This window comes from Hypanus sabinus, chromosome 27, assembly GCF_030144855.1.
Source record: "Hypanus sabinus isolate sHypSab1 chromosome 27, sHypSab1.hap1, whole genome shotgun sequence".
NCBI classification, from domain to species: Eukaryota; Metazoa; Chordata; class Chondrichthyes; order Myliobatiformes; family Dasyatidae; genus Hypanus; species Hypanus sabinus.
Genome location: NC_082732.1, coordinates 15,275,308 through 15,300,561, shown reverse-complemented (window position 1 = coordinate 15,300,561; position 25,254 = coordinate 15,275,308). Strand labels below are relative to the sequence as shown.

The window sequence follows — 25,254 nt, the reverse complement described above, 5'->3', positions numbered from 1 at the left end:
GTGGGCCTGAGAGTCAGGCCAGGTTTTGATCGGGCCTGCTGTGGGAACAGCAATGCCTTTGAGCAGAAAATCCCACAAAAGGTAGTGGATTCGGCCTAGTACATCACAGGTAATGCCCTCCCTACCACTGAGCACAACTACATGAAACAATGCCATAGAAACCATCATCCATCATCAAAGATCCTCACCACCCAGACCATGCTCTTTTCTCGCTGCTGTCATCATTAGGTAGAAGGTGGTATGAGCCTCAGGACTGCACCACCAGGTTCAAGAACAGTTACTACCCCTCAATGCTCAGGCTCTTGAACAACTACTCTCACACCTGATGGTCTCACTTTAAGGACTCTTTACCTTGTTATTTCATGCTCTCATATTTATTGCTATTTATTTGTATTTGCATTTACACAGTTTGTTGTTCATTGATCCTGTTTACATTTAGATCTGCTAAGTATGCCCGCAGGAAAAATAATTTCAGGGCTGTATGTGGTGACATGTATGTACTCTGATAATAAATTTTACTTTGAACTTTGAACTCCAGGAGAAATCACACCATTTAAGTGTCAAGGAAGAGCTCAGAACCTTAGAGAAAGTGGGAGTGAAATCATGTGTGTATAATTGAGATATTATTGAGGAAATCAATAAATTTGATGGATAGTGCACAAACAACTATCTGGACCTGAACCCCAATAAAACAAAGCAAATGGTAGTGGACTTTAGAAAACAGCAGTACACTGTCCCATCCCAGGAAATAAGTGGCCAGTTGACGCAGCGTGTCAGAGAATACAAGTACCTTGGCATAACTATGGGTAACAAAATCGCCTAATGATAGGTTGATACTCTCCACGAGCCAACGATGACTATTTTTTCTTAGGAATATGTGGAAACTTCAGGTCCAGCCATTGATTTTCCAGACATTTTATAAATGTTTCATTGAATCAATATTAACCTACAACATCACGGCATGGTTCGGAGTAATGGGCACCATTAACCTCATCTCACTCGACAGAATTGTCAGAATAAGTAGTAAAATCATTGGCTAGGAACAAGAATCCATAAGAGACAGACAATAAAGGCTCAACAAATATTAAAGGACATTACACATACACTTCACACATAATACTCTCTCATGCCATCTGGAAGCCACTATAGATCCCTGCCCATCAACACCAGAAGAGCCTTATCCAGTTTTGCGCCTTCCTCCATTTGCCTCCTCAACACCCAATTTTGAATACATAGTATGCATAGCGTCTCTGACAGTAAAACAATCAGTATTATTATCTATATTTGTACTTTAAATTACATGCATTAATTTTTAGTATTATCCTTTGTGAGTATTTTATATTGTGTTTAACTATACGTAGTGTGGTGGTGTGATGTGATGTTGTCCTTGCAACTGCACAAACGAAGTTCCTCACGGAAAATAAAGTGAATTGAATTGGAAAAAAAAAACTCCATTCACTCCTATCTTATTTTTGTTCAGAAAAAAAAGCGTTTATTTGCTTGATGTTACTATTTATTTGGGATGTTCTGAACATGTAGCATACAAGTTCTTCCTACTAATAATGAACGTGGACTGGAAATTTCTGCTACTCCTATTATACATAATTAGTACACCTTGCTATGTAATAAGCTTGAAATCTAATAAGAGGGAAACAGGAATTGTCCAGATGTTTAATCGCAGCGTTTAGCTTCAGGGCAGTATGATTCCGGAAATAGTCGAATTCCGGGCGCCGAACCTTTCCGAAAGTTACCGAAGAGCCGACAGCGAAGTTTTCCGGAAGTTACCGTGCAGCCGGCACCGAAGTTTTCCGGAAGTTGCCGACGGCTGCCGGGCGTCCGTCTTCTCGGACTGAGAGCGGCTTGGTTCGCCATGTTGGTTTGTGTGTAAAAAATCGCTTGCATCCGTCCTAAAGCTTGACTTTTTCACTCTAAGGACGAGTCCTGCTGCTAGTTCACACTCTGGGCCATCTACCAATGCTATTATTTTTGTGATTTGCAGGTAAACTCACGTGGGAAACGTCCTTCTGAGGGAGGACACCCTGAGGTACATCTCTCTGTCTCTATACAACAAAATCCGCCTGGTTTTTCTTTTTTTTTGTCTTCTTCAGCCTGAAATGAGCTTACCACAGAAAGCCAAACCACAGCCTGTAATAAGAGGACTACAACAGCCTGCTTCGTATCCTTCACTTTTTGGGAAACATTCAATTTATTGCTATATAATCCAAAAAAGTAACTTAACTGAGAGGATTTTTACCTTTTTGTAAACTAATGTTGGTGTTTTTTTAGGAGCCGGGTAGCGTTGACACAATAGGCTTAGAACTAAAACCTTAAGGTCTGTTTGGTTTCTGGGCACTTGTTGCAAGTGCCGATGGATTCAAGGTTTTAGATTTTGTTACTGAGAAAAGGGTTTGTTTAAATGGTTTGGAAAGGAATTGCTTTGTGTTTGGGATGGTTTAAAGATTTTTTATTGAAGGGAAGGAGTGTGAGAGAAGGGGGAAAAGGTCTCAACGACGAACCGGGAGCAATCTTGTTTCGATTTTTGTTTTTGAGCCCCCCCTCCCCCATCCACATAAAACGTAGCTACACATACAGATATCTATCTATATATATATATATATATATTTACAGTGTTTGAAATAAAAATCTCGTTTACATTTTTTTTTGAAAAAAGAACTCTTACTGGGGAACCGGTGAAGGATAGGGTCCCTGGTGAAGATTTTATATTTCTGGTTGAGCTTGTGAGAATGTTTCTTATTTTTTATTTCGTTTTTCATATGCTTGTATGTGGCTTGAAAGCAAAATATTTCCCTGCAAATTTTTTTTTTGTTGAGCAATTGTTTATATAAAAAAAAGCTGTGGTGGGGTTAAGGATCGTGTGTGCATGACACGTCTTCAGAAAATGCCGGTTACTGACACACCAACTCTACTGCAGTCAGCCTGCAGCTCCGATTTGCGGCTCTCCATTAAAAACTGCAGCTGGATAGCTCACAGGTCTAATTTACATTTACAACGTGTTTTATATAGGTTTTTATATTGCAAAAAGGTGTCAGATGGGCATTATGGACACAATTACTTGCTCTGTGCAACGACATTTAGTGAGTTTACTGTATGGATCATATTTCATATTCAGGATTCCTGCCTCTTGTATATAGGTTGCGGTGTCTGACCATTTTCATTTTCTTTTTGGAGAATGTTTCATAATGTAAACGTGTGCCTTTCACGTTACTGGACTGGCAACAAAAGGCCCGATCAAAACGGAGAGTGTTGAATTGCCAAGGCTGAATTTTGATTATAGTGTTGTGATGATTTCAGTTTTATTTATGGTTGATTGTTTTTCTGATTTGTGGTTCTAATTTGAAATTCGTAGAAATCGGTGTTACAGCTGTATGTATGTTTTGATCATTCTTCCTAGAGTGGTAAGGAAAGCAATGTTTTGTAAATTTTCTGAATAAATCGTAATGTTTTGAAATAAAAGAGTGTACTTCAGTACAATTGCATTTTAAATTATAAAAAGATGATTGTGAAAGAGATTCATCTTCAGCCAAGTTTATAGTTATTAGGAATGATTCAGTGGTTTGCTGTGATATTGTTGTCCTAAAGGGGATAATGAATGGAGATACTACTGTGGTTTGGTTTGGGTTCTTGACAGGGTGCACAGAAGTACACGTTTTGTAGAATTGTGCTGGTGTTGAATTTCCTTTTTAATATTTTTATCATATTGTATTTAATTTCTTGTGCTGGATGTGACACAGGCAATGTCTCATTTTTCATCTTGGATTGAATAAAAATTAGTTGTTGGATACTTTGATGCCATATAATTTATAAGTTTCAAACTAATCAATTTGCTTGGAGAATGATATTAAATTATGTTCTTGGAAAAGTTTTGTTAGGCCTATGCTAAGGCTGTGCTTTCTCTGCCACCCAACTGCTCACCCAGTCTCTATAATAGAAACTGGGCATGCTCAGACCTCAGGCATTGGTTTCCTGCCAAATAGCGTTTTACTGAACTGAATAAGGGACTTTAACTGCTGGATTGTGTGTCACCTTTTAACAGTCATGTGACACAGTCACTGTCACATGGCATGCAGACACATCTGCAGACTTCCTGGTAGGTACATTCCTTGGGACTGACTGTACCCCTTAGTTAGAATTTCATTTGTTTAAATCTTAATAGAATTAAAATAATTTGACAGTTTTTCAATTAATTCAGTAAATATTTGGCCACACTTGAGCTGTTGCACGATTTCTGCATTAAAAATGTTTCTGTTATACTTTGATCATTTCTGTAGTTCATTCATTTGCTTAGCAGTGGAATTCTATGTGGGTGCAGCTTAGCTGCACAGAGCAATATTTAGATTTTTCAATATTTTGATCCTCATATTTGTTTAGGAAGAAGGTGAAACCAAGTTGTTGTTATCTGCTCTTAAGGTTAGGACAGAGCTTGCAGCAAGCATAAATGAAATTCTGTGAGTTGCAATGTTCTGCACCAGTACACCATTTAATCATGATATCACAATGTTGTTGTGTGATTGCAAGTAAAATTTGTTGAATATGTAGAAAATATGTAGCTGTTTTATGTCTTGATTGAAAAGCAATGATCTTTGCTGAATGTCTCATTCAAATGACAGCAACTCCAGAAGAAAACTTCAGCCTGAAAACTTTATGGTTCAAAATTTGCATAGGGTTACTCTCGCAGAACTTGACAGGATAGAAGTGAAGTTGATATTTTCTCTATCGGGGTGTCTAGAACCAAGGGTCACAGTCTCAAAACTGAGGTTGGCCATTCAGGACAAAGATAAAGAAAATTTTCACTCAGTGAGTAGTAAAGGTTTGGAATTTTCTATCCAACAGGATTTGGGGGTATTCACTAAGAATGTTCCAGACAGAAAGAAAGAGATTTTTAGCTATTAGTGAATCAAGGAAATTGAGATTTTTTTTTGCAGGAAAGTGGTTTTGAGGTTTAAAAAAAGGCTTTAATTTTGCTTAATAATAGAGCTGCATGTAGACTTTTTTCCCTCACAGAAGACTTGCAAGTTGAGTGTATTGCTACTTGAGTATGTGAAATTCTTAGCTTGCACTTTTTTGGGTTTTTAGTTTTACTTTTGTGGAAACATTTGTGATGATAAATGGAATGAAGTACAGACTTCCATTGGTTAGAAATGTGTGGCTAAAGGTTCACATACTTTTGCTCGATTAATGTAGTCAACAGAAATTAAAATTCTGCATTTGTGGCTGAAGTGACCAGATAGTCAAATGTTTCTTTAATCAATAAGATGGCTGACATATGGGAAACATAGATCTAAGAGAAATCGGGATGACTGAGCTCACTATTTTGTAGTGAGCTATAGTTGAAATTGTGATATAAACAGATTCAACCATTATAGATTTAATCTGATTTATATAATTGACACAAGTTCTAGATAATATATGTAACTTTTATTAAAGTTAGTTAATAACTTTCAATTTATTTTAATCTCCTTTTTGTTGATAGCATAGAAAGTCTAGTTTCTTGTTACTTAAGTTGCAAAATGGATTGAGACATGAAAACCTGAGAAAATTGTGACAGCTATTGCTTCAGTTTTTTTAATGTGATATCTATAATGTCAATGGATGCCGCGTGCCTGTTTGTTGTGTTTTCATTTTATCATAGAAAATTTAGGAAGCAGATTTGATTGAAGAAGGGCACCTCAACCTGGTATTGCATTCCATACCAGTATATGTACCTCATGTTTCGTGACTACTAATCTATTAATGTACACAGGGATACTTTTTAAATGTGAAAGTTTCTGTCCTTGTCACCTTTTCAGACCATGAGTTCCAACCTCCATAACGTGCTTCGGGGGAAAATTCTTTCTCTCAACTCTCCTCAACTTCTCCACCTTTTTTGTGAAATGCCCTCCAAAGGAAATAAGTCATTTATATTTATAATATCTGGGGCTGTTAGGATTTTATATTCTCAATTAAATTCCCCATTCAAGGATCCTTCCTCATAGATAAAATTTTCCAGTCTTGACAGTGTGCTCATAAATCTGCACTTTTTTTTGCAGTCACATCTTGTGTCAATAACAATATGTCAGACTTGAGCTGTGTTCAAACTAATGATGTTCAAGCATTCCCTTGTACGCTTGCTTCCTATACCTCAGTTAATGCATTTGATGTCTTGTGGGACTCAGCAATGAATTCAGAGTAGAGCTCAGTTAGTTGTCTTGGGCCCTCTATCTTACATTAGCCACAGCCAGCAAATGTTATATAACCCATTCATTTGAATTGGGTGGTGGACCCAATGTGTTTTGTTTTTGTTCTTCTTTTAGTTGCTGTCAGTTATTTATTTTTTTTAACAAATCCTCTTGACTTGTTTCTTGAACATTCCTGATCCCAGACTTTCAGAAACTTGAAAAAGCCTTCACAGCTCTCAGAGTGGGGCCTTGGGATCAATGAAAATATTCATAAATTATACAGAACCTTCCAGTTTGTGTATTATGGAGAAATAGGCATGAATTTGAGCAACAAACAGGGCTTCCATTGAATGGTGCAATTTTAAACATGATCCATTAATTGAGTCAGGTCTTTAATTATGTAGATTGCTTTTTTATAGAAAAATCCTTTCCACCTTTTTTTGAGCTGTGGTATTCTGCTTCTTTAGGCCAGTGTTGAATGATATGTTTGAGGAGGGCTAATCAACAACTGACGGAATATCTTTGTGAATGTTATTCTGATCGTATATGCCCATATAAAGTGGTTTATATACAGGATGGCAACTTCCAGCATATTTGGTACTCTATGGTAGTTTTGGAGGCTGGTTCTATAAATGTCTTCAGGAGGTTGGCAGCACTTTTTCGTTAGGAGTATTATGACCAATTGATCTACTCCAGGTCATGTCAAGAGATGAAGTAGCATGATGGATCTCCAATGAAGTGATTTCATTGTATGCTTTGAATCTAGTTTCTTCTCACTCCGACTAAAATTATTAATCTATGCCAAAAGTGAAATACTTTTACAGAATTATTTTTAACTTACACTTTTTGTTTTATAGAAGTGTTTTACTCTTTTTTACTCTTAGCATGTTTAGGAAATTGATGCTCTGCTGTATACCTTGTGTTATGGACATACTTTTCTTACAACAACACTTTCCAACAGTAACTGGCCACCTATTGGATAATATTTGTTGGGATATGCTGCCTACAAATTGTTTACAAGGCAGGAGAAAAGATGTAACAAGTGGAATAAAGCTAGAGGGTACAAAATAATAAATGGACACTTCTAAAGCTTTGTTAAATTGTACATAGCATTGGAGAGGGGGGAAAGAAAGATAAATTGAGGTAGCCTTTCTCTGTGCTGTATAACTCTGACTACCTGAGAGCCATTACAGATAAATGGGTTAAGGGTGACATGGTTTGAGAACTGTATATTGAAGAGTATATGACATTTGGAAGGACGGTACAAGGGAAAAATGGAGTGTTCTGCTAATTAATGGTCTTAAATAATTCTTCACTGTCGCATTAAGTTAAGGAAAGTGGGATATCAAATAATTTGGCTAGAAAGGAGAAATAATAAAGGCAAGAAGTCACTTGTGGTCTGCAGCTCTTTTAATGATCCATACTGTTAGATGGACCTTGTTAGAAATAGCCCAACAGATTGTGATAGTCAATGGTGAATTTAAATCTACGTATAGATTGGAAAGATCTGATAGGCAGTGGTAGCTTAGATGAGAGTTTCATAATGTTTTTGGGATTGTTATTCAGAAATGCATTCTCTGTGGTCAACCGGAGGCAGGCTATATTAGAACTGGGATAACACTTCGAAATGGGATTAATTAATCTGAAAGAATATAGTGGTCATAACATGGTTGCGTTTTACACTCAGTTTGAGGGAGAGAAAAAATGAAAAATGATGTTGTATTTTACACCTAAATAAGTATAATTCTGATGGGCATGAAAGCAGAGCTAGCTGACGTGAGCTGGCAAATAAGGTTGAGATATGTTAATCAAAATGCAATGAGAAATTTAAGATAATTTTTAAGGATACACAGCAATTAAAATATTCAATTGGAGGATCTGCCATTGTGATTATCTAAAAATGAGTTAAAGCTATTATCATACTTAAAGTAAAAAACATATGTTTGGGTCTTGGTAAACTTAATTGCTTCTATAATAGTTTATTTAAATCAGTAAAAAACTACAGAACTGAAAATCTGAAATAAAAAAGCTAGAACAGCAGCAAGTTAGGCAACATCTGCAGGAAAAAAAGCAGTTAAAATTTCAGGTCTGTGACCCTTTTATTGGAATATGTTAATTAATGTTTTAATTGTTTAAAATTCCCTAGATTCAGGGCAGGTTCCAATAGATTGGAAAATAGTTGATGTAATTTGTAGTGTATTCAATGATAAAGGAGACAAAGACAGAAACTATAAGCCTGTTACCACATCGTATGGAAAATATTGGAAATTGTCATTAAAGACATTGTAGCAGACACCTTCCAAGGTATAGGGATGCCAGTATTACTAACAGGCCTTGACAGGACTACACCTGGAGCATTGCCGAGTGTTGTTTGATGAATCTGAGAAAGTTTTGTAAGGAATTTCCTTTCAGTTTTCTAAACTCTAGAAAATAACCAGGCAGGGTGATCAAGATTTTGTGCAGAAAAAATCATGCTTGACTAATGTAATGCCCTGGTTAAGATTTCCACTGAAATGCTGTGAGGTAGTTTATAGTAGAAGATTTTTGTAATAGCAGTGAGCCATGCTGGAAATTGTGTTTTTGCTTTGGCTAAGATGACGACTCATGAGGTCTAGCTTAGGAATGTGAGTCAGCCAATCAGGGTTGTGGGATGTGAGGGAAGGTTTGAGAGAGCTGTGGGGAAGAGTTTTCAGAAGGACAGTAGTCTTTTTGGTGGGAGCTGCAGAAGAGGGGCACATGAGAAGATGCCACTGAATGCCATTGGAAGGAGAGTCCCCATTGCAAGAAGTGCTTTGTGCAGATAATTGGCTCCAAGAGGAAGGGCCAGTACACCTGAGAGCCAGTTTGCTCGAGGTGGACTCCGAGGGCAGTTCTGAATGTAGTGGGTCCTTTCATGCAGAACAAGGGTCCAGTGTGTGAGTAAGAGATACACCCCTGAATACTGCAGTGTAAGCTCCAATGGTAAACCAGCCCAATATAAGCACATTGGGCTGGTTTAACTGTAATGGGCGCTTTTTCCTATTAACTGCTTGATAAAGCTGAAATTGATAAATATATTATAATTTTATGCAGTGTACATTCTCTTATTTCTTGCCGACTTACAACTGTGTATGGGAGATATTTGCACAGCATTCACTCAAATTGCATTTCCTTTATTCAGATCATTAGGACATATTCAGATCATTAGGACATTCTAGTTTGGTTGAACTCCAAATCATACCAACCCTAAACATGTATTGTTTATGACAGGTATTCTTCTCACTGCTGAGTCAGGTGAGAAGCTGCAGCAAAGTTTGCATACAGGCCTGCTGAGAGGGTTACTCTAGTTTATTGGGGTTCATTTGGATAAAGGGTAATTTAAATGAAGAAGCTTAAATATCCAGGTTGTTTCTGTTCCCGTGATGCTTTGAAGGTTATCGGAGGAAGTAAAAACCTAGGGTATAGGAGATTGGCAGAGGTGGAAATTTTGCTAACAGGAAACAGGCATAAGTGAGACTTGCTATCGTTGTTGACATGTTGTAGCAACTTGGTGTGCCTTATGGATCAATGTTGATACCTCAAGTTTGTAAATGTTACATAATGACCTGGATGAAAGGATTGATGTTTTGCTGCTGACGATGCTGATGACACGAAGTAGAGCAGACATAAAGCTATAAAGGATGTAAATAGGTTAAAATAGGATGTAGATAGAGTGTAGAGGTTCTAACAAATGCAGTGTAATTGATGGGGGATGGGAAAGTTGAAATTGTCAATTTTGGCAGGAAAATGGCAGTGGGAGTGAGATAAATCATATTATCAAATATGTGAGATTGCTGAGCTCTGAAGTACAGAGGGAACTAGATATGAACCAGTTCCTTTGAGCCAACTCCACGATTCATCAAGATCATGTCTGTTTTTTCTATCTCGGCATCATTTTCCTGTGCTGTTATCCTATGACTCCTTTCATTTTCAGAAATGTATAGTGTGAGCTTTAAGTGAACTCAGTGACTAAGCCTGCTCAACACTCGAGGGCAGTGAATTTTAAATCTCTGAATGAAGAAATTTCTCTTAATCTAAGTCGTAAATGGCTTAGCCCATTTTTTGAGAATGCGGCTTTTGGGTCTAACTCCTCTTCTAGTGGAATCATCTGTGCATCCTGCCTCTCGAAGTTTGTAGGAAGTTAGTAAGCTTTAATGAGATTGCCCCTCATTCTTTCTTAAATGAAGTTCTTCATGCATCTTTGGAACTGGTTTCATCAAAGACATGAGTTTTTCAGTATTTTTAAGGTAGAAGTACTGGCACTCCCTGGGTTATGAATGGTCTACCTAGGCCACCCATTGATAAGAATGAACTAACATATATTAGATTTAAAAGTCTGACATGTGTTTGTTCACATAAACATCAAAGCTTTTCCTTCTCTCCATTTTTAATATTGTTCTTATCAGACTTCCGTGTTTTTGATGCCAAATGTTAAGTTTTAACACAGTCAGCTCAGTTGTGATGTTATTTGAATTTAAGAGCAAGATTGATGGCTGAGTGACTTAGTCCTGCTAATTTGTATGTGCATTGGGTTATATTTGACAACATTTTGATAAGTTTATATATTGGTGCTTTCTGAATACAATTAACAAATGTTTTTCCCATGAAAATTTGACCTTTCTCCTAAAGAGCTTGCATTCATCGGGAAAATAATGCCTGTTGGCCATGCTAACCAGAAAGTTATTTGTTTGCACTTGATATTTGAGAAATGTTTGTAAACAGAAGCACTTATCAAAGTCTCAATTAAAAGCCATATTTTATGCCAGGAGTTTAGAAAATTTTAAAACAATTTTGTTGCAGCTTTTGAATTTCTTCTTTAAAAACAGGCTAATTGTTAGTTTGACAAATATTTGGATTTATTTTCTGAGAGCAAATGTAGTTCAGCACTGCACTTTAAAGTTATCAAAGTTAGGTGAGCTGGCATATTCTGCATTGGTATTGGAAGTAGCATGGAAGCATGTTCTGGAAGTAATTTGAAAAGTCTTTATTTTTTCCTTCATTGACCTAAATCATGAATTCCTTCAGCCACAGAGGATAAGTTGATATTGCTACCTTTTGATAAACATTTGAAGTTGTAATTCTATGTATGTGGTTAGATCAAATCCAGTTTCAAGAAAAAGAGTAAATTGAAAGGTTTTCTTCCCTCCTATCTTTGCAATACTCATAAGTTTGTTCATCTCATTCTCTGAAGCAACAATAATCTTGTTTATTTAAACCATTGTTTATGTAAAGCTTAAGCCATAACTTTGATGCTTCAAGTTCATTTTTGTTGATGCATATGTCACTTGACTGTAAATCTGTGGCTTATCCGCTTGATGGTACCAATATTCCATTGTGATTTTTCGGAAAGAACTAAAAGCCGCTACTTGAGAAAGTAAAAAGGGACTAAATGAAACTCAAGTATTTTCATAAGCTCCTATTATTAAGCAACTTGTTGAATCTTCCTATTATACCATTTATTGATCAAAGCTCAGGAACTTTTTACTTTGTAGTAGTGCTGTTCCTATCCTTTTTTTACATTAGAAACAAAAGTCTTGGCCTAGGACACTGGACGTAACCAGAGAAAGTTTGTGTACAGGGGATAAAACTTGAGTTTTAAGAAAGCTCTGCTTTGATGCCAAGTGATTACCTCAAGTAAAATGGTTTTGGATGAATCACTGAATTGCTTAATAGTTATAGCTCCTAACATTTGACTTCTGCTTTGGAGATTGCTGTAACAGTACATTAAATCTTTGAAACACACAAAATACTGGAGAAACTCAGCAGGCCAGGCAGCATGAAGGGTCTCGGCCCGAAACGTCGACAGCACTTCTCCCTATAGATGCTGCCTAGCCTGCTGTGTTCCACCAGCATTTTGTGTGTGTTGTTCAATGGAAAAGAGTACAGTCGACCTTTCAGACTGAGATCTTTCTTGCTGAAGGGTCTTGCTCTGCGCTGCTTGGATTTCCAGCATCTGCAGATTTTCTCTTGTTTGTGATTGGATATTTGATTGTATTTTTGTTTGTTTTCCAGTTGGGTGGCAGATGAGGGTTGAGGATATGGAGAGATTGGAAAGCAAGGACGGGAATGACAAAATCAAACATTGCTCATTTAGACACCAGTATAGGTTAGCGTGCACAAGGTTTGTACGTGAACAAACTTTTGGATAAACTTCGTTTGTGAAGGAGAATGCCATCAAAATTGCAACAAAGTAGTGAAGAAATATCAAGAATGGATGAGTGTACTAGCAGCAGATGAGTTGCCAGACCAAGTAAACAGCCTGAAGATAATTGCCAAGGTTTCATTGTAAAGAAAAGGTTAGTAATGGATAGTGGCGCCAGTCTAATATTTGGAGAAAGTTTTGACAAACAGATGGATTTGGATGTGCATAATAATTTTGTTTTTAATTTTCAAGTGAAAGCAACTGAGTATTTGGGAGCTGTGGAATAGCTTTTGTCAGTATTGTTATAGTTTGCTACCATTTTTAAGGATAGTCATTGGTACTGTCTAAAAGCCACTATATATTATGTCATAACATTTTAACCTTATAAATATTATGTTGTTTAAAGGCACAATTTCAACCATTGTGTGTGGTTGTAATGTGTAGTTTGTGATCAGTTTGTTTTAATAGCTGTGGACTTTATAAATGGTAGAAATGTTTCTGAATTAGCTTTCTTAGGTTCTTTAGTACTTAGTCTTTTCAGTCCTTGGTGTGAGACTCTCTCTTTGGGTGTACACTAATCATGTTGTGAACTTCTGTAACTCCTTACATCTTCTTGGATAGTTCCGCAGAATTGGAGATGACTTGCTTCCACTCCAGTTCTCTAGATTCTGAGTTGGAATACGTGGTATTGAAATCAAATGCTGCAAAACCTCAGCCAGAGTAACCTCATCTGCAGCACCAGTTAATGTTTTGGGTTGATGACCTCTCCTCAGAACTTTGGGGTGCTTATTGGGTCAGTTGGAGGATTGCTTTTCTGGGAGTAGTATGCTCTTTCTGTTCTTTGTCCATGTATTATTGTTTTTGATTATCCAGAACTCAGTCACCTCAGAATCATGTTTAATATCACTGACATGTATCATGAATCTTATTATGTGGCAGCAGAACATTGCAATGCATTATAAAAACTGTGAATTATAGTGTGCATGTGTGTGTGTATTTATTTAAAAAGTAGTGCAAAAAATAGTGAGTGTTTGTGGGTTCATTGTCCATTTTAGAGATCTGATGGCAGAGGGGAAGAAGCTGTTCCTGAATCATTAAGTATGTGCCTTCAGGCTCCTATACCTCCTCCCTGACGGTAGCAGTGAGGAAAGGACATGTCCTGAGTGGTGGGGATCCTTCATGGAGATTGCTGCCTTCTTGAAGCAGCACTCCTGGAAGATGTCCAGGATGCTGGGGAGGCTAGTGCCCATTACGGAGCAGACACAGTTTACAACTTTCTTGGATATATCTCTTCCAATATGAGTTCTTGTGGACAAAGCATTCCCATGAGTTGGACAGTGTATTTAAAAAAAGGTAAGGGGAACTTGAGGATGTTCTTGAAGCACTTTCTGATTTTGTAAACTTCTTACCATGATGAGATTGGTTGTAGCCTGCTAGGATTCTGATATCAGATGTACAGATGACATGCACAGTTCACCTGATCCTATTTAGTTGAGGGCAATCAGAAACTTGATGCTGTGTATTGGATTACGTATATAAACCGATGGATTTTAGGATTTTACAGAAACCTTATTGGTGGTATTTCACAATGGTATTGTGTTTTCTGTGGATTCTCCCAAGTCTGAAGTGTAGTAGACAGAGCTTCTCAGAAGACCACAAGGTTAGTTTCAGGTTTAGAATTGGAATCAGGTTTATAATTTCTGACATAAGCCATGAAATTTATTTTGTGGATGCTGTACAGTGCAAAACAAAAAATTATGTTACAATAAGAAATAGTGGAATAGTGATGTAGTGTTCATTGTTTCATGGATTATTAAGAAATCTGGCAAAGGGGAAAAAGCTGTTTCAAAAATGTTGAATCCTTCTTGAGGTCCTCCATGATGGTAGTAATAAGAAGAGGGCATATTCTAGATGGTGAGCATCCTTAATGATGAATGCCATCTTCTAGAGGCACCACCTTTTGAAGATAGCCTTGATGATAAAACCATAAGACATTGGAGCAGAATTAGGTCATCCAGCCTATTGAGTCTGCTCTGCCATTCTATCATGGCTGATCCCGGATCCCATTCAACCCCATGCAACTGCTTTTCGCCATATCCTTTGATGTCCTGACCGATGAGGAAACAATCAACTTCCACCTTATATATACCCACAGACTTGGCCTCCACTGCAGCCTGTGGCAGAGCATTCTACAGATTTACTACTCTCTGGCTAAAAATGTTACTCTTTACCTCTGTTCTAAAAGGTCACCCCTCAATTTTGAGGTTGTGCCCTCTACTTTTGGATATCCCTACCATTGGAATATTTTCTCCACATCCACCCTATCTAATCCTTTTAGCATCTGGTAGGTTTCAATGAGATAACCCACATTCTTCTAAATTCCTGTGAGTACAGGCCCAAAGTTGCCAAACACTCCTCATATGTTAACTCCTTCATGCCTGGAATCATCCGTGTGAAGGTGCTCTGAACTCTTTCCAATGACAACACATCCTTTCTGAGAAAGGATATGAACGCCAAAACTGTTGACAATACTCTGTGCGGTCTGACTAGTGTCTTATAAAGTTTCAGCATTATCTCCTTCTATGTTCTATTCCTCTTGAAATGAATGCCAACATTTCATTTGCCTTTACCACAGACTCAACCTGTAAATTCACTTTCTAGGAGTCTTGCACAAGGACTCCTGGTCCCTCTACACCTCTGATGTTCGAAGCTTCTGCCCATTTAGGTAATAGTCTGCACTATTGTTCCTTTTTACCAAAATGCATTATCATACATTTCCCAACACACTATTCCATCTGCCATTTTTTTTGCCCATTCTTCTAATTTGTCCTGCTGCAATCACATTGCTACCCCTCCACCTATTTTGATAACATCCACAAACTTTGCCACAAAGCCACCAATTTCATTATCCAAATCTATGACAAACAATGTGAAAAGTAACGGTTCCAATACTGAACCTTGAGGAACACCACTAGTCACTGGTAGCCAATCAGAAAAGGCCCTTTCTATTCCCACTCACTGCCTCCTACCTGTCAGCCATTCTTCTATCAATGGCAGTAACTTTCTTGTAACATCATAGGATTTCATCTTTTTAAGCAACTGCGTGTGGCACCTTATCAAATGCCTTCTGAAAATTTTAAGTGACTAATATCTGTTGCCTCTCTTTTGTCCACCATGCTTGTTACTTCCTCGAGAAACTCTTCAGGCAACATTTCCCATTACAGGCCGGCTGGTGGCGTAGTGGCATCAGCAGTGGACTTTGGGGTGAGAGTTCGAATCCGGCCGGCTCCCTTGCACACTCTCCATCAGTGCCTGGGTTGAGTGTTGAGCTAGCAACTCGACCTCATTTAAAAAAAACCTGGAGAGGGATGGGCTCCGCCAGGTTTCAGAAGCCCAAGACACGCCGTATGATGAGCAATCACTAAGTAGATTGGTGCAAAAAGCTTGTTGTGACGATGCCTCGACTCCTCCGCCAGGACTCCTACAAACGCACGCACACACACACACCCTCTCCCCCCCCCCCCTCCCCATTACAGAAACCATGCTGACTTTGACTTTTTTTTAATCATTGTCTCCAAGTACCCCAAAACCTCATCTGTGATAATAGACTCCAGCCATTGAGATTAGGCTATAATTTCCTTTCTTTTGCCTTCCTCCCTTCTTAAAGAGTGGAGGGACACTTCTAATTTTCTAGTCCTCTGGGACCATGCCAGATTTAAGTGATTCTTGAAAGATCATGACTAATGCATCCGTTATCTCTTCAGCAACCTCTCTCAGGACTTTGGGATGTAGTCCATCTGGTCCACATGACTTATCCACCTATAGACTTTTGAGGTTGCCTAGCACTTTTTCCTTTGTAATAGTGATGAGACTTACTGCTGCTCCCTGACACTCACAAACCTCTAGCACACTGCTACCTTCTTCCACAACAAAGGCTAATGCAAAGTACCTATTAAGTTCATCTGCCATTTCTTTGTCACCCATTACTACCTCACCAGCTTTGTTTTCCATTGGTCCAATATCAACTCACCTCCCTTTTACTTTTTATATTACTGATAAAACTTTTGGTATCCTACTTTATATTGTTGGTTAGTCTGCCCTCATCTTTCATCTTTTGCCCCTCTTATAGCTTTTTTTTTTGTAGTTCATTTGGATTTTAAAAGCTCTCCAATCATCCAACTTACCCACTCAGATTTGCTACCTTGTATGTCCTTTCCTTGGCTTTTATGCAGTCGTTAACTTCATTTATCAGTCACGGTTGCCTACCCCTGCCATTTGAGAACAACTACTTCTGTGGGACATATCTATCCTGCACCCTGTGAAATATTCCCAGAGACTTCAGCCACCGCTCTTCTGTTGTCATCCCTGCCATGATGGGAAGGCTTGTGCCCATGATGGAGCTGGCTGAGTGTACAGCCTTCTAGCCTCTTTCTATCAGACATTGCAGCTTCCATACCAGGTGACGATACGACTAGTCAGAATGCTCTCCACGTACATCTGTAGAAATTTGCTAGAGTCTGGTGACATACCAAATTTCCTGTCTTTTAAATAAGTGCAGCTGCTGATATGCCTTTTTTGTGATTGAAGAAATAACTGGCTATGATGCTCAACGCCTATCTATTATGTACGTGTTGAAAGGGAGAATAAAACTACACTTGTGCAAATCCCCACAATAATTGGTGACCTCATGATCTCTGTCTCAGAAGTCAACATCAGAACATCTATCAAAAGGATGAACCCTGCCAAGGTGTCAGGCCCTAATGGTGTGCCAACCAACTGTCAGAAGTGTTCAAGGATATTTCAGCTACTCATTGCTATAGTCAGAGGTTCACTTTCTTCAAAAGGGCATCAATCATACTGGTTCCCAAGAAGAGTGGGGTGAAGTGCCTCAATGACTGTTGTTCAGTACTATTCACATCTACTGTGATGAAATCCTTTGAGAGGGTGGTCATAGCACCTGCTTGAAAAAAGAGTTGGACCTGCTGTAACTTGCCTACTGCCATAAAAGGATTAAAGTGGATACAATTCCACTGGCTCTCCAGTTGGCCTAGGACCACCTGGACAGCAGCAATACCTACATCAGGCTGCTGTTTATCCATTACAGCTTGGCTTTCAACAGCATCATCTCTTCAATACTAATTAACAAGAGCTTCAAAACCTAGTCCTTTATCTCCCTCTGCAACTGGATCCTTGACTTCCTCATTAGGAGACCACAGTCAGTGTGGGTTGATAATATATCTTTGTCACTGACAATCAATACATACACACTTCATGGTTATGTGCTTAGCTCACTCCTCTACTCTCTCCACACTCAGTATGGAGATTATGTAGCTAGGCACTGCTTAAAAACCATTTATAAATTTGTAGATGACACCACTGTTGGCTGAATCTCAAATGCCAAAAAGGAGGCATAAGGAGTGCGATGGATCGGCTAATTAAATGGTGTCACAACAATAACTTTACACCAAATGTATTTGAGACCAAAGAATTTATTATAGACTTCAGGAAGGGTAAATTTAGAACACATGCCAGTCTTTTTTGAGGGTTCAGTGGTGAAAAGGGTGAGCCGCTTCAAGTTACTGGGCATCAACGTGTCAGAGGATCTATCCTTCGGCCAGACGTTGATCTAATTGCAAAGAAGGGAAGGCCGCAGCAGTACTTCGTTAGGAATTTGGGGAGATTTTGTATGTCACTAAAGTCTTAAATTTCTATGGATATATCCAGATGGCACCCTGACTGGTTGCACCACTGAAGAACTAGAATGCACATTTGAGAATATTTTCTTTGAGCACACTTTTCCTTAATTAGCTGAAGTCTGGCCTACTGGAATGGAGTCAGTGGTGAATTTTGTCAGCAGTATGTTGTGCTAATGAAGAATTAATAAGAGGGTTAGTGGGATGATTTGGCTTTCCTTGAGCTTGTATTCTATAGTTTAAAAGGAGTAAGATAGTAAGAACCTTTTGAGGACGGCTGAATTTGAGAAGGATTCTTCACAATTCTTTCAGGTTGATGGAGTTGGAAAAGTAATGAAGTTGGAAAAGACCAACATTCCCCACAATTCATGAACTTATTGCGTGTAGAAGATGATCATTGCACCTCTTAATGGAAGTAGCTCTATGACAAGATAGAAGTGCCAGTTGAAGATTCTTTTGATGATTTGTGGTAGACAACAGGGTGTAGATCTCTAATCACAGTTGAACTTCTCCAATCTTGAATCTGATTATAATGGCAGTGCCTCTGAAATTCCCAGGTGTTTCCTCTTGAGACAAGGGACATGAGATTGTAAATTCCCACTTGAAGTGCTTTAGCACTATGCAACTGTTGATCCCAGGGGATCATGGGTTTGAGCCTCTGGTGAACTGTGTCCTCTCCAGGGCACAAGCCTGCGCGGGAAGATATGAAGAACCGGCTGTTGCCCATGCAGCAGGTTCCCCTCTCCACGTCACTGATGAAGTCGAAGGGAAGGGCAAGCGCTGATACGGCTTGGCACCAGTGTTGTTGCAGAGGTTGCCAGAGTGAAGTTGTAAACAACATCACACTGCCTTAGGGTCCCTGTTTCCATATTTCTTCCTCCCATGGGTAGGTGGTTTGTTCCTGAAGTCTTTCTCATGGGTGGTTATGGCTGCGAGGCAGCAGAGATTTAAAATCAGAGTTATCCTTCTCCTAGTTGGGCTGCAGTCCAAGGCTGAAGAACACCACCTGCCCAAAGCAACTGGTTTTGAGGTGCGACTGATCTGCCTTTGCCCCTTCTCTTGCCAGTAGAAACAGCTCCGTCGGGCCTAGTAGCTAAACCATATGTGAAGGCCAAGAGTTGGACTTGGTTGTCAGAGGCTGTTTGAGTCACATGACATTTGGAGCACTTCATAGGTAGTGGGAGTATATTCCCACTACCACCCCCGGCTGTGTCAACCTTAGGAACTCGAAGTGCTTTGGTGTCACGTTTTAGTACTCAAGTGGGGATTTTGTTTGCTCCAGAGGACCTGTTAGTTTTTTGGAGTTGGATGGCTTTTGCTAAGCTGAAGTAACGTTGTGATGGCAACAGTTGATGTGCTGTAGTATGGAATTGAGGAGATGTGTCAAAGACTGATCTTCTCAATCAACACTTGTAAGTGTTTTTTCAAGTGGTTGCTGGCAGCCTTTCTGTCCTTGCCAACCTGTCCTTAACTCTTGGTTCTCAGTAGGTAAGAGCCTTTAGAGCTTGGAGCATTACTATTTTTAACAATGCTGAAAAAACTGTATGCCATAGCGTTAGTAGTATTAAATGTCTTGCTCTCTTTCCACCAACCATTTGTTATTTGGGTGTGAAATTTTTTTGGACTTTGCCTTATGATCTCTGAAGATCTGTTTCTGTTGTCTTCCTCTTAAGATGCTGTGAGCTTTAAAAGCATACCAAGTTCTTTCTGAGCTGAAGAGGGTAAATCCAGAGTTAATGTTTCCTTTGGCTGGGGTGTCTAGAGATTGATAGATTATTTAATGTTAAGGGAATCAAGGATATGAGGCGTGTGTTGAATTAAAGGATCTTTTCTGATCTCATTGGATAGTGATACAGTTTGGACGTGTTAAATGGCCTACTTCTGTTTTTCATGCTCTTGAGGTATTTCTGATGCAAGCATCATGGTATTTCTGATTAAACCTCTGGTTGTTCTCATCTGATAGAAAAACTAAGAATCTTTTCAGAGGAAGTGTTTATTGTGGCCTTGAAGGGCTTTGTATAGTCATTGAATATGACGCTAGTACTCCAGATATTAAAGTTATTTCATTAACCATTTTGATTTTTTATAACATGTTCCAAAACTTAAACCCTTAATTTTTTTTGCATCTCCAGTGCCTATAGCTTTATGCCATTTAGATTGTACACTTTTCCATCTGTCTTGGATAGACATCTGCTTACTTTGGCATCATTGTCCCAAGCATTTAATCCAATGCCGTACTGCTTCAGAGTTGCCCATCTTTGTGTAATCAACAAGCTAGAATATCTAGTTTTCTTGCATTTTGCCATTATTACCAGCTGCATTCTCTCCTGTTATTCAGTAATTTCCAAGTTCAGTCAATAATTTGCTTTAATTGTATGAACTTCACCAATAATAGCCTCTGGTGAACTTCATCGGGTGCCTTTTGGAAGTTCTTAAAACATGGAACAGTATAACACAGGGACAGACCCTTCTGCCCACCATGGCAACTTAACTAATACCATCTGCACATAGAGTTGCAAGAAAAGTTTCTGAGCCCTTTGCAGTTACCTGGTTTTCTGTATTAATGTGGTTTAATCATCTAAATCAAAATAATAGACAAACAACAAGTTGCCTAAACTAATAAAACACAAACAATTGTATTTTTCATGTCTATTGAACAGGCTGGAAAAAGTGTATGAACCCTTGTATTTAATAACTGGTAGAACCTCCTTTAGTAGCAATAACTTCCACCAAATGCTTCTCATAGCTGCTGATCAGACTTGCTCAATGGCGAGGAGGAATTGTAGACCAATGCCTATACACAACTGTTTCAGTTCATCACCATTTCTGGGATACTTCGCATGAACAACCCTCTTCAGGTCATGTCATACCATCTCAATTGGATTAATTGGACTGTGACTTGGCCGTTTCAAAACACAAACTTTCCTCCTATTAAACTATTCTGTTGTTGATTTACTCTTGTGTTTCAGACCATTGTCTTGTTACATCATCCAATTTCTATTAAGTTTCAGGTGATGGACTGCTATCCTGACATTCTCCTGTAGAATGTCTTGATACAATTTTGAATTTATTGTTCCCTCAATGATTGCAAGCTGCCCAGGCCCTGAGGGAGCAAAGCAGCCCAAACTATGATGCTCCTTCCACAATGCTTCATAGTTGGAATGAGGTATTGATGCTACTGTGTAGTGCCCTTTTTCCTCCAAATATAGTGGTGTACATTTCTGCTAGAAAGCTTAACTTTTGTCTCATTTGTCCATAGAACATTGTCCCAGAAGTATTGTGGAACATCCAGGTGGGTTTTTTTTTGCAAACTTAAGACATGTAATAATGGGGGGTTTTTTTGGAGAGCAGCGGTTTCCTCTGTGATGTCATTCCACAAACACCATTCATCTTCAGTGTTTTTTGTATAGTAGACACATGAACAGAGACTTTAGCAAGTTCTAGAGATTTCTGCAGGTCTTTTCTGTTTCCTTTGGGTTCTTCAACATTGCACTTTGTGCTCTTGGTGTAATCTTTGCAGGGTGTCCACTCTGAGGGAGAGTAGCAACAGTACTGAATTTCCTCCCTTTGTAGACAATCTTTAGAAATGCTTTTATAGACTTTTTTAGCTTCATGCATCTCTACAATTCTTCTTCTAAGGTACTCTGAAAAAGTTGTTTTGATGAAGCCATGGTGCACATAAACAATTCTTTCTTGAGAAGCTCTGATAGTAACCTAGGGCAGTACCGTTACAACCCATGTCTCCAATCTCATCTCATTGATCGGAACACCTGACTCCAAATAGAATTTGTAGGAGGCAATAGCCCAGAGGCACACATACTTTTTTTTGAACCTAGACTTATGATTGTTTAAATGGTGTACTCAGTATGGTGTACAATTGTTTGTTGTTTTAGGCAAATTGTATTTGTCTATTATTGTGACTTAGATGAAGATTAGACCATTTTTATGAGTAATTAATGCAGAAAAGCAGGCAATTGCAAAGGGTTCACAAACTTATTCTTGCAGCTGTATCTTCCTATATAGGTCAGCATCAACATTAATTAAAAAAATTAATTAATGTTGTCTGCATGCCCTACCTCTGAAAACTACTAGCATTGTGATCAGCTGAAGAATTTCAGTGTTTAATTGTTCTGCCCTTAATTAGAATCTCTAGCATTTTACCAACAACAAATGCTGGCCTAACCTGTCTATTATTCCCAGCATTCCCCTTCACCTTCCTTGAAGAACTGAGTGGCATAAAGTTTTCCATTTTGAAAGATTGCTTTCTAAATCGAGAATACTTTTTAAAATTGTTAAGGCAGTTGCTTTCTTTAAAAATCTCAGGATGAAGGTCATTGGATCTTGTGAAGCTTTTATTTACTGCCATTTTCTGTATTCTTGTTATTGGAACTCAAAGCTTCTGGAACATAAGGGATGGTAATCATGTCAAGTCAAAAAGCTTCTATAAGAAGTGCATGATGTTTTGTGATGTTTTCACCCTTGCCATCTCTAGATTATTGAGATCTCTCTGGTGTTAACATTAATGGTTGGGGTTGACAAGGTATTGTACATTATAGCCTTGCCTGATGCATACCACTTGAAACAAATGATGTACTTGTGAATTTGTTAGAGCAAAGGCTTGTGGGGGGCAGGGGTAGAGGAAATATATTGGGACACCATGAAAGTGATTTGAAGGAATATTAAAAACACTGCAGATATTGGTAATTAGAAATAAAAGCAGAAACACTCAGCAGCTCAAGCAGTGTTTAAGGAATGAAGATAGCATTTCAGGTCTGGGATTGTGGTTCATATTTGAGAGAGTGATAACAAGTTTTCAATAACAAAAAAGGTAGAGAAAAGATGGATTGGTGAAATAAAGGGAATACGTTTTGATAAATTGGGACGAAATGAATGATAGTAGAGTTGCTGTTAGGATCATATTTTGCTGTTTTGTAATGTTTTGTTAACGTGGGCTCTTGTACATGCTCGCTGGGCCAGACTCTACTAATAGAATAAGAAAAACCAATTCAAAATGATGATGGATAGGAATGGTCAGTTCTAATAGAGAGAGAAAGAAAGACAGTTGCCTAAACGTGAGAATTTGATGTTGAGTCCGGAAGTTTGTGTTGTGCTTGGAGGATGAGTTGATGTTTCTTAAGTTTATATGGGCTTTGCTATAGCAAAACAGAAGCTGTAAAAGCAGGGACACATGTTAAAGAGTGGTAACGTTAATTCAAGTACCAGGCACCAGAAGCATGGAGACATTAGCTTAGGGTAAGATACAAGTACATAGAAGATCAGGTACCTGTTTATTTGATCTTGGACTATGTCACTAGATACGACATGTAGTCCAGGAGCAAGTCGGAATTGTGATTCATGGCAGACGTAGAGGCTCACTAAACTGAATTGGAAAACTGAATGAAGTTGTTCTTTTTAAGTTTTAAATTTTAATTATTTTTATTAATTTCTATAAATTGGCTTCCAAGTAAATTTGCTTCTTAATTATTCTTCATATGATTAAAGTATATTTAAATGATTAAAAAAAATTATCAGACATTCAGAAGCATTTAAGAAGACACTTTGTATGATGAGCTAGCAAAAGACCCATCAGTGCAAGCTGGTAGGTAGGTCCTCCAAGTCGACCACCAGAGACTCAGCTAATGTTATTGGGCTGCTTCAATTCATGGAGCAGCTGTTGAGGATGAGGCCTGGAACTTAACCCAGGACTGCAAAACGTTTGTGTCACAAACTGGGCCAATGTATTTGAAAAGTTTGCAGTTTTTCTGCACAATTAGTATTCTACTAATCTTGAATATTTAAAATTCAAATTGTAATAAAAACCCAACAATGCGCAAAAAAAGGAACAAATCGTGCAAACAGCAAAAAAAGTGAGCAATACAATATAAAACACCAAATCTTGAATCATCCAACCAATCCAGTGGTATTCAGTTCAGTTCAAATTCATTTTAATCTAGCTCTGTATTGTTCATTAACCTCGACCACAGAGCCAGTCCATCCAATCAAAAATGCATAGAATAGGAATGATCAGAAACTGGAAATACCAGGAATTGGAGACCATCCTCCCGACAGCATTGAGAGAGACGGAGAGAGAGAGACCATTTGAATGCAGGGAACTTCCTCCAGCAGCCCCAAATGAGAGGCTGGTAGATGGCTCTGAACACATGCTTGCCTTCTGCTTTCACCTCAATGATTTCAGTCTTCCTCAGCGAGATCAGCAAGAAATGGAGTTGATCACGGCTTGCACCCCATCTTTGGTCTGCACACTTCATTTGAAGCCTTATGGAACCCACTTGGAGAAAGCAAAAGTGCCAGATCACTCAGTTGGACTGAAGGCACACCACCAAAATGTAGATTGCAGGCTCCAAAAGTAGCAGAGCTACAATGGAAAGAAAAAGTGAAAGTAGTGGTTTCATGAACCATCTGAAGGATGTCACTTTTGGTTGCATTATTCGCTGGTGGCATCTTCCCCAGACCTATTATTAGCTATTTATCTAGCACCTCCAAGCATTTCAAATTTTGTCTGATCTAGTGAGGTAGATTGATACCTTGGATTAAAGGCTTAATGCCAGATAAACAATGGCAGACATGTAAATAAATATTTCATTCAAAACGATGAAGCATTTCATTGAGAAATAAAAAATCCCAATGAAGGATCACTTTGTTTTCTGAAAAATTTTTGCACTGAAAAATTATCATTGAAAAATGATAGATCAAAATATTCAAAATAAAATTTGAATATGTCATTAAATTAAAAACATTGAAGGAAAAATTAATAAGTTCAGAATTTTAAGGGGTTTCAGAGTCAATACAGATTGTGCATTTCCACTGACTGAAAATGTATAAGAATGCAGGGTTGTGATCTGGAATGCACTGCTTGAAAAGGTGGTAAGTCGATTCAGTAGTAAATTTCAGATGGGAATTGAAATAATCTTTAAAGGAAAGCTTTGTAGCATCATGATAGAAACAATGACTTGGGACTAAAGGGAAAATTTTTAAAATGAGCCAACACCAACATGAGCCCAGTAGCTGTTCATGATGCATCATTCTGAAATATTGTACATATTTAAATATAAAAATACAGTCCTTAGAGTGCAAAGATTACTTCTATTATTTCTGAATTATATGATTCCACTTTAAGTATCGAGTTTACTGTCACTAAATATTTTTAGTGATACTTAAATTTATATTCTAGTGTTTTTGTTTTATGCCTTTCAGTCTTTGTGTA

At 38.3% G+C, this 25,254-nt stretch overlaps 1 protein-coding gene across 7 annotated transcripts in view; it reads left to right on the top strand.

Annotated features, from left to right (window-relative positions):
* Positions 1-1,822: 1,822 nt before the first annotated feature.
* Positions 1,823-25,254, top strand: part of LOC132382001 (eukaryotic translation initiation factor 4 gamma 3-like) — a 315,701-nt gene continuing 292,269 nt past the window's right edge. For 5 of the 7 annotated variants that reach the window (XM_059951770.1, XM_059951769.1, XM_059951772.1 and 2 more), the window contains exon 1: positions 1,841-2,176. In XM_059951770.1, coding sequence (XP_059807753.1) covers positions 2,115-2,176 — 62 coding nt within the window. In that variant the 5' untranslated portion in view covers positions 1,841-2,114. Of the gene's footprint in view, positions 2,177-25,254 lie in introns of all 7 variants that reach the window. The other 2 variants (XM_059951766.1, XM_059951765.1) reach the window with 2 other exon arrangements.